This window comes from Macaca nemestrina, chromosome 1 (genome assembly GCF_043159975.1).
Source record: "Macaca nemestrina isolate mMacNem1 chromosome 1, mMacNem.hap1, whole genome shotgun sequence".
In the NCBI taxonomy this organism is placed as follows: Eukaryota; Metazoa; Chordata; class Mammalia; order Primates; family Cercopithecidae; genus Macaca; species Macaca nemestrina.
The window spans coordinates 3,299,605-3,315,074 of record NC_092125.1 but is presented as its reverse complement, the minus strand read 5'-3'; the positions used below and the strand labels follow the sequence as shown (position 1 = coordinate 3,315,074).

General features: G+C 45.0%; 1 protein-coding gene across 16 annotated transcripts in view; it reads right to left on the bottom strand.

Moving 5' to 3' along the window:
* Positions 1–15,470, bottom strand: part of LOC105474705 (SET and MYND domain containing 3) — an 813,173-nt gene that overhangs the window by 149,650 nt on the left and 648,053 nt on the right. For all 16 annotated transcript variants that reach the window (XR_011607705.1, XM_071069323.1, XM_071069331.1 and 13 more), the window contains one exon: positions 15,077–15,251. Coding sequence is in view for 15 of the 16 variants with exons in the window: in XM_071069323.1 (XP_070925424.1) it covers positions 15,077–15,251 (175 nt within the window). In the remaining variant the exon portion in view is untranslated. The remainder of the gene's footprint in view (positions 1–15,076; positions 15,252–15,470) is intronic.

Sequence of the window (15,470 nt, the reverse complement as noted above, 5' to 3'; positions counted from 1 at the left end):
TATGTAAAACAAAGTGGTATCACTTACATTACCTCAAACCACCAAGTCACACAAAAAAATCATAAGCAACCAAAGCTATACTAACTCATCAGGATGTTCTCTTGGAACCAGTCAAAGGAAGGAGACGGGCATGTGTGGTCCGTAATTTTATGGACCACGTAACTCATGACAAGAGAGGCAAGAGAATTGGAGCTGAGTTTGTTTTTGGACTTTGTGTCTGAGACTACAGAAGTTTTGGAGGGTTTTGAAACTCAGAATCTCAAAGATAGAAGGGACATTAAAGCTCATGTGGGCAACCTCCTATTCAATAAAGGAATTATTTGGATACAATTTCAACAGGTGGTCAACTAGTTGGTACGTAAACACTTCCAACGATGGGGAATTCAACATTCTTCAAATGCTCCATTATTGGGTACCTGAGTTGTTACAAACTGTTATTCCGAATTTGCTGGCATTAAATGTGTCTTCCCCTAATTCCAAGTAACAGGTCCTAGTTCCTCCTCCTCTGGCCATGAGGAAAACGCTGCTTCCTTCCTATAAGACAGCCTTTTAAAATGTTTGGAAATTTACAGCAGGTATCCCTCTCCTTCACAGTCTTTCAACCTTGTGATGAAATACCTCCAGTTCTCGTCAGCCATTTCTCATCATATGGCTACAGAATTCTCCTCATCGTGGTCACCCTCAGCTAGAAGCTGTCTAGACGGAGTGATGGATGCATGTACCCAATCCTTTGATGTTGATACTATACTTAAAATAATGCAGCCTAAGGTTGGATTAGCTTTACGGCACTGCACTGTTCTCTCTGGACCCCCCCCCCCCCAGATATATGTTATGATTTTTATGGTGTATGAACCAAGAAATCCAATTCAAATAGGCTGACAAAGTAAAAATAAAGTTCATCAGCCTAAGTGCTTATGCAGCTCAATGGTAGAGGAGTAAATGTGGTCTCAGGCAATGTTTAAACAATGTCATCAGGATCCCGTTTTTCTCTTTCCATCTCTCACCTCTACTTGATCAGTTTCTTTTTATTTTTCTTCTGATCTCTCTCTTTTAGTCCCAAGAAGCCTAACGGCCTGCAGCCCTAGGCTTCTGTGCTTCTTCAGTTGTGAGCAGTAGTTAAGGAGAAGTCTTCTTTCTTAATAGCTCAAATGAAAGGCCAAGAATGGATGACCATCACTGGCTGCAACATGAAGCCATCTGTCTAACATGGGTCACATGACCAAGGAAACATGATTTTTCTCACTTTAGCCAATCACAGACAGACTGCCTCTGGTCAATCACATACACACTACATGGCTAGGACCCATTTGAAGTCATAGTAAGAAAGAATGCAGAAATTAATGTTACTGGAACAACAAAAATATTCTACTACAAAACACTAGAAGAATTTCTCCAGCCTATTATTGAAGTTTATTTCCAAATGCAGACTTTTCCCTGTACCCCTACTCATTCTGTTGCCAAATGTTTCTGAGTAAGGAATTAATTTGAACTTTGGTTCAGCTCTCCAGAAGATTCTTCTCTACTTTGAATCCCTTCCGTATTTGATATCCATGACTTCTACGTATACTTCTCACGAAGTCTTTGATGAAAATGCTGACTTAGGACCAAAAACCAACCTGAGCTTTGAGGCATATATCCCACTGCATATTTCCCCAAAGGGGTCTACCAATCTGTGAATGACTATGGTTCAGAAATAGCTATTTAAAAGGTTTAAATTAACCTCACTAGCTCACATGTTTCCATCTATAGGAAATGTACCAGGAGGCACTATCGAATGCCTTGCTGATATCAAGGTGTACTCTTTTTGTAGCATTTCCAAAATCAACGCTACATTGTGTAGCATTCTGGCTGGATTACTTAATGCCTGTTGCCAGAAGGAGACAGCACACAGGGGAACTGGAGAACCTCCAGGGAGTATGTCACACACCGCCATCGGGTACATCAGGTCCTGACATAACTTCTCTGCTCCAGGTAGGACCTTAGCTGCCTTCTAGAGATCCATCTTTTCCTTTTCCAGCTCTCAGACTTCCTCCTAAACGGCTGGTTTGTGGTCTAGTCCAAGTGGGTCCTGGTGTTCCCTTGGAAATTCTAAGAACCTGCTCTTGCAAAGCTCCATCCGCATTATGTAACATAATGGCAGAGAGCTGCCGCTTCCTTCTTTCTCATGTCTTAGAGTCTTTTTACTGGATTCTCTTTACCCTCTTTGAGTCTTTTTCTATCTGAAATTTTTATTATTAGACTATTTCTGAGTGGAACAGTACAGTGGACATCTATTCTTCTGGTTTGTCCAGAGCTCACCCACCCTCCTAGCTTTTCAAGAACGTCTGTCCCATTCCAAACCTGTCTTATTGGCAGGGCTGCCAGCACCTCATCTCCCCCGGTCCAGGCAGGGGTGGGCGTGAGACCTACTAAGGCCAAAGCCATCCATCCCAAATACATAGTCTTTAAATCTGCAGCTGGAGGGAACAGAACTTTTTCTTTTGTTACACGGCTAACAGAACATGAAAGGGGTGGGGGGAAGAAGCTGCTGGAAGCCATCTGTCTCACCACACTGTGGACAAGACTGTGAGGAAGAATGAGGACAGCATCTAGGAAGGGAAAGGAGGAGGGAGAGAAAAGACAGAATTCAAGAACAAGAAAGCAGACGAGCCGGACATCAGTCTGATGGCCCAGATTGCATCCCTGAATTCCGTCACGGTGATCTGTGGCAGCTGTGTAGGCAGCAGATTCTACTCTGTGTGAAGTTACTCTCAGGTGAATTTCTGTTACTTGTATTAAAATGATCATCATAGAGTCACATGGTAGGAAAACAGAATGGGGTCGTGGAAAGACCACTGGAGCCCTCTGCAGCGTAGTCATAGTTTATACCTTTTCTAACAAAGCCAATCTGGGTTCAGGCTGACTCAAATGCTTTTAAAAATTACAGCCAAAATAAAATAAACGAATCCATGGCCTGAGTTTGAACCTTGGCTCTGCCATGGAGTGGGCAAGTTACCAAGTCTCAGCCTCAGCCTCTGCCACAGAGGACAAGACAGGTTAACATCCTTCTTACTCTGGCTGTGAGGATTAGAAGGACAAGCAAGTTGATTGGTCCACAGTAGCCTCTTAATAACAGCAATTACTTTTCAGTTTAAAAAGTTGAAAGGTAGAGTCCTTAAAGTCCTTTCACCTACTCCCCTGGAAAGATGTTGCTAACCAACAGCTGGCAGATGCTTTTATGATTGTTGAATCCAGTTTATCTTACATTGGGAGGACATTATGGGGCCATTTCCAATTACAGGTGAGAGCAGATCTGTTCCTCTTTCATACTGAAGGGCAGCGTTAATGTGATTGGTGTCCTTCATGCGGCAAGAGCAATTTCCATTATCTGCTTCCCTCTTTGCAAAAGCAGGGCACTGTCTCCACTCCCCTCACTGCTCCCAAGCCCCTGCTCTCTCCCTGTTCAAAGGCTACGGCTGGCCACTCTTGCTACTTCAGTTCCCCAGAACCTGGCTGGGCCATTTCCCTTAATACATCTAACAATAAGAATAGTACACATTTTTCCATTCTATCTCACGAGCTCAAGAGCTCTATACTAACCAGCCCAGAAGATACTTTCCTTGCTCTAAATAACTATAATTTTGGGGGTCATTTATACCCCACCTTCTTATTTCTTTCAAGGACCTCTTACTGCTCATTATAAATGACATCACCATTCTCTACAAGCAATCAAATATTATGAGGTTTGACAAATTAGTTTTATTTTTGCAATGGAACTGAAGTCCCATCCATCTATCCTTAGGGAATTTCTGAAAACTCCATATGAACTTTACTGAAAATACACAGATAGCATGTAAGTGTGCTGAGCATATTTTTAGAACAAATTATGAAGTGTGTCCTTTATATAAAATTAAAATGGGTTTGAATGTGTTTGAGGCATTCAAAGTTTTATCCATCATTACCCATTTTTCAGGCCCACCTGATTTTCTTTTGGCTGCCTACAGGGGAAATGGGATTTTTTTTTTTCCTACTTTCTCCTCCACGAAGTGAGAAAAAGAAAAGACAGCAGCTTGGTAGCTGCAGGGGCAGCCAAGCAAGAGATTGATTCAACAGGAGAAATTCAATGCATCCCAAAAGATTCCCTAGGATTTGATATCCTGCTGCTTAGAGTACAATTTGTTGTAATAAGAAACTGAAGATTTTCTATCAGGAAAGTCAAAGTGCTCAGTGATGGCTTGTTCAAGTTTTTTAAAAAATTGAACTACAATGGAAAATGTTCTTATTCTGGAAATGCTTTCACAACGTAGGAAGCCTAAAGACAATTTCTCAGATCATACGTATTGCTCATACACACTGGTGAACACAAACAAATGTTCTCTTGTTCAGGTGACCGAGCCCCAGGAGTACAGTGTGGCTTCCATCTTGTTCCAAAAGGAAGTTGTTTACACTGAAAGTCAGGCAAATGCAACAAAAAGTCTTTCTTTCTTTTTTTTTTTCTTTTTCTTTTTTTTTTTTTTTTGGAGACAGGGTCTCACACTGTTGCTCAGGCTGGAATACAGTGGTATGAACATGGTTCACTATAGCCTCGACCTCCATGGGCTCAAGCGATCCTTCCACCTCAGCCTCTCGGAGTAGCTGGAACTATAGGCTTGAGCCATCACGCCTGGGTATTTTTTCTGTGTGTGTGTGTGTGTGTATTTTTTTTTTGGTAGAGATGGGGTTTCATAATGTTGCCCAGGCTGCTCCCAGTCCTGGGCTCAAGTGATCTGCCCACCTTGGCCTCCCAAAGTGCTAAGCCTACAGGCATGAACCACCGTGACTGGCTTTTTTGTTATTGTTAAGAGACAGAGACTGACTCGTAACCCAAGGTGGAGCATGTGGTGGTTCCCTGCAGCCTTGAACTCCTGGGCTCAAGGGATCCTCCTGCCTCAGCCTCTCAAACAGCTGGGACTACAGGTGCCTACCACCACCATACCCATCTACCTTTTTCATGTTTAGTAGAGATGAAGTCTCGCTGTGTCACCCAGGTCTGTCTTGAACACCTGCGCTCAAGTTATCCTCCTACCTTAGCCTCCCAAAGTGCTGGGATTACAGGTGTGAGCCGATGTGCCAGGCCCACAAAAGGTATTTCTTATGTCCTGGCCTGGGTTGGTGGCTCAAGAGCCAAGCAAGGTAGACTGGGAATAAGTGGGGTTGGTCCACAGGTGGGGGATTTTGGAATAAAGGCAAACAGGTATCCTTGTTGCAAGTAGGGAGCAGCAGCAGAGGAGAATGTAGAACGTAGACAGTGAGCAGAGAGAAAGTATATAAGCCAGAATGAAAGCTCTCCAAGGAGGATAGGCCGGACAGAAAAACAAATGGATTCTGAAGACAGACCCTGGAATTAGCACCTAAAACATTAGAGTTCAGGAAGCCTTTTAGGACCATGAGCATCTGTGGGCCGAGTGAAAGCTACAGCTAGGAACTTCTGTTTTCCTTGGATACTGCTGCCAAGGAGGCACAGGACTGGGGTCCCTCCAGGTTGGAGAAAAACTTTCACTCGGAAGTTATCCAAAGGTACAAAGTAGATTCTAGTGGCTCCTTCGTGGTCTGAACTTTTCCCAGTAGACTAAGTGCAAGCTAGAATGACTCATGCTGTCACAGGAAGTCCAGCAGCTCTCCTTAGCACATGGGAGCTTGAGTGTTAAAGGAGGGGATTGGATTATCAGAAAGAGCAGGATTTGGTGAAGGTCAAATGGAGGAAAGTGGCATTGGGAGGATATTTTACACAGTGCTTTAAAATAAAGGTTTGAAGACCTCCAGTTACCTTGAGGGGGTTTGAGGGGGCAGATCTTCCAGCTTCCAGCAGAGATGAGTTCTGTGTTGTATGGACCAAAAGGGGAGTCAGGTGGCACTTAGGAAACTTCTCTAGAACCCAGTGTTGATCATTGTACTTCTTACCAGAACTTGGGCCTCTCTAAGGTGACAATAGTGCAGGATTATCACTCCTGATTTGAAATTAGGAGCTCTGCTATTTACCTTTTTTTTTTTTTTTTTTTGAGACAGGGTCTCACTCAGTCACCCAGGCTAGAGTGCAATGGTGTGATCATGGCTCACTGCAGCCTTGACCTCCCAGACTCAAGCGATCCTTTCACCTTATCCTCCCTGCTGGCTGGGACTACAGGTACCTGCCACCACTCCCAGCTAATCTTCACATTTTTAGCAGAGATGGGATTTCACCGTGTTGCCCAGGCTGGTCTTGAACTCCTGGACTCAAGCAATCTGCCTTCCTTGGCCTCCCAAAGTGCTGGGATTACAAGGGTGAGCCACTGTGCCCGGCCTATTCGCTGTCTTGATGATGACAGAGAAAAGGTATGGGTTTCCTGGGTCCTGGCATAGCCTGAGGGCTCAAGAGCCAGGGAAGAATGTAAAAATGGGTGGGAATTATGTATGACTTGGGGTTTGGGGGGAAAAAAGGAACTGATATCCTTGTCCCAGGTAAGGATGGGAGGCAAAGGAGGAGCAGAGATGAGAAATGCGAGTGGAATCATGCTGTCACAGGTCACCCTGGCCAGATGTAAAGCCACCTAACTTCATATTACAGGCCTTCTTGGCACCACCCCAGACAGTCCTGGGGCTCTCAGAAATGCCACTGCACAATTTTTGTTGATATTTAATCACTTGGTCAACGTACCTGGGTATAAAGAACCCGAGAGTGTTTTAGGCGGATCATCTCTCAGGGCAGAACCTCTATCTTACACATCATTTTACAATAAAGGTAGGTGAGAGTTGAAGTTTGATTCTAAAGCTATCCCAGGCTGGGTTCAGTGGCTCACACCTGTAATCCCAGCACTTTGGGAGGCCAAGGTGGGAGGATCACTTGGGCCCAGGAGTTCAAGACTAGCCTGGGCAATGTCACAAGATCCTGCCTCTACAAAAATAAATAAATAAATAAATAAATTAAATTAGCTTGGTGTCAGGGTGTGTGCCTGTGGTTCCCCCCTCATCTACTCGAGAGGCTGGGGTGGGAGGAACGCTTGAGCCCAGGAGGTCAACACTGCAGTAAGCAGTGTTTGCACCACTACACTCCAGCCTGGACAACAGAGCAAGACCCTGTGTCTCAAAAAAATAAAATAAAAAGGAAATGAGGCTATCCTAAAATAGTGGCATAAACCGAATGATGATATTCCCCCGTCAGTGTCCCCTGGACTGCTGGTTTCTGGGAGAAGGCTTCCTCGGGTGGCCATGAGCACAGCCTCCAGCTTTACCCCAGTCACTCCGAAGCCTGAGCATGCTGGCCCTGGCTTCTGGGTACCCTTCCAGCTCAGAGGATGACAACGTGGAGCTAAAAGGGGGTTTCAGCTCCAAGAATGCATTAGGGAGGGCTTCGGGCTATCAGAGGAACCAGCTTCTGTATACGAGGCTTTAAAGTAGTAGAATGATGAATGAAATCCTAAAAATCAATCAGGGACCCCCAAGAGAGATAAGTACTTGATCCACTGAAGGGCCTCCTACTCCAGCACTCTAAAAACCTTGTCTGTCACTGGCCAGGCCTCAGTTGGTCCAGCAATTCCTCCTCAGGGTCTCAAAGGCCTGGTTTTATGGAGCTGCTCACAGGTGCGCCTCAGCTGGCTGTTGAAGGCTCTCTGTAAGCTCCACCAAACGAGGACTTTGTATTGCCTGTTTTGTTTGCCACAGGGCATAGACGTAAGTAGGTGTCCATAAATATTTTTGTTGAAAAAAATGAGTAAGTGCCTGACCCAGGAACGTGAGATGTGCCCATTCAAATCCACCATGATCTATGCATCCAGGAGGCCATGCGGTGAGCTGAGAATCAGGTAGAGAAGATGGGCAGGCTTCTGTAGTCCAAATGATATCTCCTGCTCTGTCTCCTACCGGACAAGGCATACCTAAAGGTCACATTCGACTTCTTGCACACAAATAAGATTGAGGTTCCTACAGATATCTGATTTCCCAAAGCCCCACACCTGCTAGCATTGATGTGGAAAGACACACACAGACCTGGGGCAGGACGACGGCTGCACACTGGAGCTCATAACGGGGACAGGGGAAGGAACAAGCAGCTTCTCAATTCTCTTGTCTGAAAGTGGATGTGGACTACATCCAGCATGCTTGCTACAGGGAGAGTTACCAGAATAAAGCTCAGGAGTGGATTCTGGCAATGCCATCCAGAGTGAAACAGAAGATGGGGTCCTCTGAAAGATGGTTGAGTAGTGGCCTCTAGTAGCCAGAGTGACAAACACTACAGAGATGTATGGCCAGGAGGTGACGGAAAGCACAGGCTCTGTGCATGTTCTGCCATGCACTGCAGCATGCTGGAAGCAACGAGCAGGCCACCTCCCCTTCCCCAGTAGGGGCTCCACATACATCAGCAGCACCCAATCATTTTGTTTCATCCTTAAGACAGATGGGAAATAGGCAAGCTAGACGAAGGCGTGCTATGTGAAGCTGCCAGATCACTTAAGCCTGTCTGCTGTCATCCAAAGCTCTGTCAGCACATGGAACACTTGTTCCAATGCCTGAGGTAACAGCGAGGGTCAGAAGAGCTGCTACATTCAGGAGTAGGAGAAGGCCCAAGGCATCCTGCCTCCTCTTTTCAGAGGTGTTGAAGGGCCAGAGCTGATGCCAGTTTCGTGCAGACTGTCCTAGATTTTTCTTCCAGAAGTAAGAGTACAAGGCTGGGCCATTCTCACACAACCAGGAGCCTCAGGGCTGGAACCACTCCACAAAGCTGGGCAATGAAGGTCTTTACCCAAATGTACAGGTGGCATCTCAGGCAAGGTGGTTAGGGTTAAAGGAAGTAAAGGTACTTTACAGGAGTAGATGGTTGAAGCAGAGATGGTCTCATTTCTCTTGTTCCAAGAAAAGAAGAGCCAGAGAAACTGGTCATAATGTTCTCCGTTATCCTCCTACCTAAATCCTCCTATTAGCTCTGGGTTATCCATAAAAGTAAAACACAAGTAATGAGGCCTAAGCGCAAGTCAGTGGTGTAATAAATATCTACTAGCCATTGTCATATCCTTTTTCCTTCTTCTTCATTTTCCCTCTTTCTCTATTTCCCTCTCCTTCACCTCCTTTCTCATTGTATTCTTTTATGTCTAGATTCTGAATTAAGAAAGTCTTTCAGAATTAAATTTAAAAGGCTTATATTTAAAAGTCTTAAAAAATGCTTGGGTCTTGACGGCTCCTTCCCTCATTACTGTGCAGGTGATCACTGCCCCAGTGACCCAGTAAGAAATCAACCTTACAGAATGGAGAGCAAACAGAAAGAGGCCCTGATTAGGCATGCCAGATAATTCAGTATTTCACACATATGAACACACACACATACAGAGCTCAAAATCGTGCATAGAGGGTCTTCCACTAAAGGTACTTTAACTGAAAACTAAAGCATGGAAAACACGATTAAGTGGCTAAAAGATCACTGTTTACATTAATAAGCAAAGAAGAAAACATTTATTCATTTATCGGGTGAAGTAATTCTATAAATCTCATCAGAGACAATGAAGGCAAACAACATCTGTGGAAAGAGTGTTGGATGAAGTTCAGATACTTATTTCCTCTTCCGGGGAGAGAACAGGCTCTGATTTGTTCTCTAGGTCCTACTCCATGAGCATGGTTTAGCAAAGTTCTAAACTAGATACAACAGCCAAGGACCCTGCCTGCGCTCTAGGAACGAGCTTTGTTGTCAGAGACAATGACACAAGCGTCCTCAGAGAGCAAGCTAACAACATCTGAGCAACACGGAGAGATACGGGATCCGGAGGGGCAGGCCCAAGCAAGGGCTGGGCACGTGACTGCACCGAACGCACGCTCAGGTCCTCCCACGGTGACACGCACCTGGGATGAGGGATCGCGAAGGGCAGGCCCAAGCAAGGGCTGGGCACATGACTGCACCGAAGGCGGGCTCAGGTCCTCCCCCTGTAACATGTACCCGGTAAGCTCTGCAGGCTTCTGTACCAGAATGTCACATTGACAAAAACCCTTGAAAGAACAACTGGGTTCTTCAGAAAAGCCTGCTTGAAAACAGCAGTAGAAGGTACTGTTATGAGGAGATCTTACAGTTTATCAACCTATCTTGCAAAGCTTCTCAAAAAAAGAAAAAAAAAAATCCCCCGCAAAATTAAAAACTGATGGGGCTGCTATGTAATTAACTGGCAATTTCTCAGTTGCAAACCCCTGATTTGTAACCATGGCAGGTACACAAACTACCGGCTGCATTATACTTCCACTGTCTCCACCTGCCCCCATTTTTTCTGACAACACAGCACAGAAAACTATCTGAGCTGAAATCCCACTCTTATCAGCTTTCTTCTCCTTGGAGATTTCATAGCCCACCCCCCCTTGCCTCTTTCTCCGATCACAACTTAAGTCTCTTCATCATTCTTGTTCTTTTGCCTTTTTCCCCAGGTACATCACAAAAATGTCATTCCCACCAGCACAAAAATACAATTTATGGACAACAAAATTAATATCAACAAATCTCACCCTATAATGTGGGCTTTGATGAAGGAATAGATGAAGGCCCTAATAGGTTTTAAAATGGCTTTAGAACAGATACACTGGAAATCAGTGTCATCTCTTCTCATATTTTCTTGAGGAAAGACTGACATTTTGGTGTGTGTGGTGGGGGAGGTACAATTTGGAAATGGTTATCCAAATTTAAAATAAATATAACTTTTATTTTAAGTTCAGGGGGACCTAAATTTGATGTAGCAAGTTACCATTTAGGAATTTCTCCTACGGATTTACCCTATGGATTCAATTAATCATGGCATTGTTTGACATGGTACACATAAATGGAAACAAGAGAGACTGATCTAAACATTATGGTATATCCATGAGATGAAATACTATGTATCTGTTAAAAAGAATAAGGTGGAGCTGATCTAGGGAGGCGAGAAGAGAAGCAGAGAAGAAAACATTTATTCATTTATCGGGTGAAACAATTCTATAAATCTCATCAGAGACAATAAATGGCAAACAACATACGTGGAAAGAGTGTTGGATGAAGTTCAGATACTTATTTCTGGAGCTGATCTAGAGCTGATCTAGACAGATGTCTACACTCTCTTGTAAAGTGAAAGAAGTGACAGAACATGGGCTAGGGAGTTATCCTTTTTTTTTTTCTTCCTTCGTTTTCCCCCCACACTAAGGAGGACCTTTGGCTTGGCTTCCCTTCCCTTTTCTCTTTCTAATCTGCACTCCTCCATATGCCACCTTAACAGGCATATTTTAAAAACCTATTGGAGATGAGTCTTTCCCCAAGCAAGACAAGCAAGAAAAAGGCAGAAGTGCAGGAGAAAGTGGAAGAGCCCACGTGAACAGTTCTGAAGGGAAGAGAGTCAAGAATAACTTGGAAAGCAGAAGAAAAGGAATGGGGTGGGGGGAGCGGGAGCTTTAAGAAAACATTCTGTGTATTATGATGGAGCCACTGTTCATGTTTTCTGAGAGACCCTGGCGAAGGTTAGGATTACTGTTGATTTTCAATCCTCTGACACCACGCTAAGACTGAGGTCTATGTGGCTCTGGAATATATTCACACTGGCCACTCTCACACAGAACATTTCCAGAAAGAAACTTTTAGCCATGCCTGTCTTTAAGGAGTGGGCCAACAGTTTGAAGATGAGGCTGATTTTTACCATTCTGTCCTCTTAAATGGTCCTTCCCTACAAGCATATGCCAATCTCGCAAAAGAAATGAACACAACATGTGTGAACGTCCTGAGAGTCCTCTTCAAAGCCGGAAAAACCCTCTGTATCTCCTTATCACTCTCCAGTTCCGGAAGAAAAGTCAAATTGAATTTGTATTTGACAACATTTTAAAACAATGCGTTCAATTTTGTATTTTTCTCTCCTTTTTTGGGGGCTGGGTGGGGGTGGATTTACAGCCCATACACTGGTGCTACCAAAGGCCGAGTAGACTTTCACGGGTTAGTCTGGGGAACTCACCATAATCTGTCACCATCTTTAACAGGAAAATGCATGCCAAGTTCTGAACTGGCTAATTAATATTAGACTAAGTTAAACTTTTCAATAAAATTTATCAAGTATTTTAAAATTATTTTCATTCTACTTAATGTTTGCAATGCTAAGGGACAGACGAGTTTGCATATACAGTCACATATATATGCCGATACTATCAGAAGACATGCTATGGGCTAATGCTAAATATTATACATTTCGTTGTATGTGATTTCTATCTTGTTTTATGAAACATGAAGGACCTAATGTTGAGCTGCATCATAAAAACTGAGTAAAATCTATTGAGTAAAAATAAATGACAGAGTAGCGAGAAGGGAGCTGAAGGCCATAATTTGGATAAAAATGGAATAGCAGCACTTTCTCCTCTAAGGTCAGCAATTAAAATTTAGCGAAGGTCAAGAGTGACAAAATCATCAAGAAAGACTTGACCTCCATGTAGTTGTTGCAAACAATATATTAACATTGTAAAACTGTTACAGCAGATGGCAATGCAATCATCCCTTGGTAACTCATGCCTAGCTAACCGTCTGTGACCTTGGCTAAAGGTCAGCAAAAGGCCCACCCCCAGCATCTGCAGGGAGCGGATGTGGAGGCCGAGAGCACCCAGTGTGAATTCCCTCGTGCACATGTGAGAGGTGAAAACCACCGCCAACTTCTTCATTCCTTCCTTTGTTCTAAAATTGCTAACGGCGTTGCTGGGTACCTGGCCTATTTGCATACATTCCTTATTTTTACCTCTGCCTGAGCTAAAGGGGAAAAAGGCAAAGTATGACAACATCTACCCTGCCCATTTCTCTTAACTTTGTTGGTTCGGGTTTATTTATAGCCTTTTCCTCAACTACAGCTTTAAAAGCAAATGATTCGTACCTCACTCATGTGAAGTGGATCAATGCAGATTGGATTTCTTGAAATACCACCAAAAAGCAGCTCCTCAACACACTCCAGGGAAGAGAAGCCAAGGGAGGCTTGGAAATTTGTCACCCAGTGTAAGAACAGAGCACACATTGACAGAGAGACTGTGACCTGCCAAACACCACGTAAATATAACCAAACGTTTTCCAAACATAACGGACTGTATTCTGGTGGCGAGGACTTGGCCTCGCTTACAAGAAAGGCCTCTTTGTTTCTTTAAAGTCAGTCAAACTGCCAGTTACTTAAGGGGTAAGTTAGTGCCTCAAAGAGGCCCTGGTGGATGTGGGGAAGAGAAGGTTGCAAAATACATGCAGAACAGACACCTTGTAGGTGTGTGGTCTTCTTTATGGATGTGGTGGACCCATTTAAAGTTTCTGTGCTTCAGAGTGGCCTGGGCAGGGCAGTCTGGGTGTCAAAAGGAAAGCGAAGATAAGGCAGAAGAGTCAGCGCAGCGCTAGCAGAGAGCCAGCGGCTGCTGATGGGGGCCTGGAGAAGAAAGGGTGTTTTTCAGTCTACGTCTTTTGGATGGAGTCTGTCCGTTCACCCAGAGGCTGTGGTTTGGCTTTCTCATAGCAAGCTGTGGAGTTCAGAGAGGTAACGCCAACCATCTGACCTGCCTCTTTTTGCAACACTAAGGCTCAGAGATGAAGCCTTATCTCTTTGAATGCAATCCATATTTTCTGAGAACCCACAAGATTGATCACACTCAGCAGGCATTTCACTGCTCATGGGAAAGTCTACAGTCTCAGCCCTCAAGCCAATCCCTTATACGTTTGATTAAAGCTGACTCACAGTCTGGATTCCAGAGCCGTTCACCCACAGGCAGTGGAGGAAACCACCTACAGAAGTCCAGGAAACATGCTCAGGGTCAGGCTGGTGCCACTGGCTGGCCAGGGACCTCTGCCATCCACCTGGCTGGTGGAGCCTCTGCCGCCTTCGGGCTCTGCACCAGGCTCCTGACTCATGCCTGGCTTCCTGACCAAGCACCTCATTTCTGGTTTCCTACCATTAGTCCGAACAAATATCCTAGACCTGGACTCACTTCTGTTCTTATGTTGACTCTGGGAACTTCCTCTCCCAGATGTCTCCTGAGAGTCTTCCTCTAGTGGGAACAGGAAGTACCCCGGGCTCTGACTTTTCCACCTGCCCCTCTTCACTTACAGCCTCTCCCTGCCCGTTGTCCTACGTTGCATAGGTCTGGTCCTGGATTCTCCCTCTGCTTCACCCCTTTGGACTGACACAGTATTTCCACAGTCTGCAAAGCTGGGAAATTAAAGATTTGCCTAGGATGGACCCCCTGTTCTCCAGGGACCGTCTCCCTCTGCCATCGCTCCCAGTCACAGGTGCTTTCAAGGTACCTTCCCATCAGCAACCTTGCTCTGTGCTAGAGACTGAGCCATTCCAACCTCAGATTATGGTCCGCTGTCTCTGTGCCCTTCCCCTTGGGCTGCTCTCAGTCTCACCTTCTAGAATTATGTTCTCAGCCCACTGCAAATCAGGGTGCAACATCCACCAGCACCTAACTCTCAGCAGTTCAACACTACCCTCCTCAAAGCTTCTCTGAGATAAAAACATCTCAGGGCAAAACGCCTTCTGGTCTCAAGGAGCTGAGATCAGTCAAGAAGCAAAATCACCAATCACTCCTTCACCTGACTCAAGGATAAGCTGAGGCAGGGCCATCTCCCTGCTGTCCTCCCTGGCTCACAAGGTAATTATGAAGACAAATGATTCAACTGAAAGCATAAATCCTGAGAAAGAGAAGGGACCAGGATTTACTGCCAGCCAAACCAAGGGCCCTGTATGGCCATCCTCCCCTGGACCAGCAGAGGCCAATGACACAGCCTCTCAAGCTAGGTCTGAGCCCGCGTTCCTCTCCAGCTCCGCCAGCACCCTGAGCCTGCCTTTGTCATTGCAAGCGCCACATCATATTGTAATCATCTGCTCCAGATCGAGACAGCATCTAATTAGTTTCTGTACACCCACGGTGCCTGACATGCAGAAGGAACTTTACAAATGATGAATGAATGCATAAGTGAATGAACAAGGGGGAATGAATAAAATAAGACTTGGTTTTACACAATGGTTGAGAAGCAGCTGGAAATCCTCCATGCAAAGCAGTAATCGGAATGACTTCACGACATCGATCTTTGCCCAACGTGAAGACATCCCAGCCCTTGTGTTGCCCTCTCCCTGGGACTTGCCTGTACGGCTCCATGGTCCGAGTACCATAGAACAAGGCTTCCTCCAACAGGCCGAGGTTGATGCAGGCGTCCATGGCGCAGTCGAGCACCTTCAGCTGGTAGATGTTGATATCGGGAAGCCGCTCAGAATTGCTGCTGATGATCGCCTGGCACATGGCCAGAACCTGCTCCCACTCTGTTATTAACCTTAGTTAAGGATTCATTGTCTTCATCAAGAAAAAAACCAAAGTGAAATTAGATTCTCTAAAAGGCTGAAGAGCTCCCAAGCGCAGGAGGGAGGGAAGCACCCGTTACTTTTCACAGAGGAGCCGCCTGAAAACACACTTGAGAAACAAAAACACACAAGTGGCATCTCAGTGAAGTAAATTCTGTTTACATCAACAGACTAGCGTGT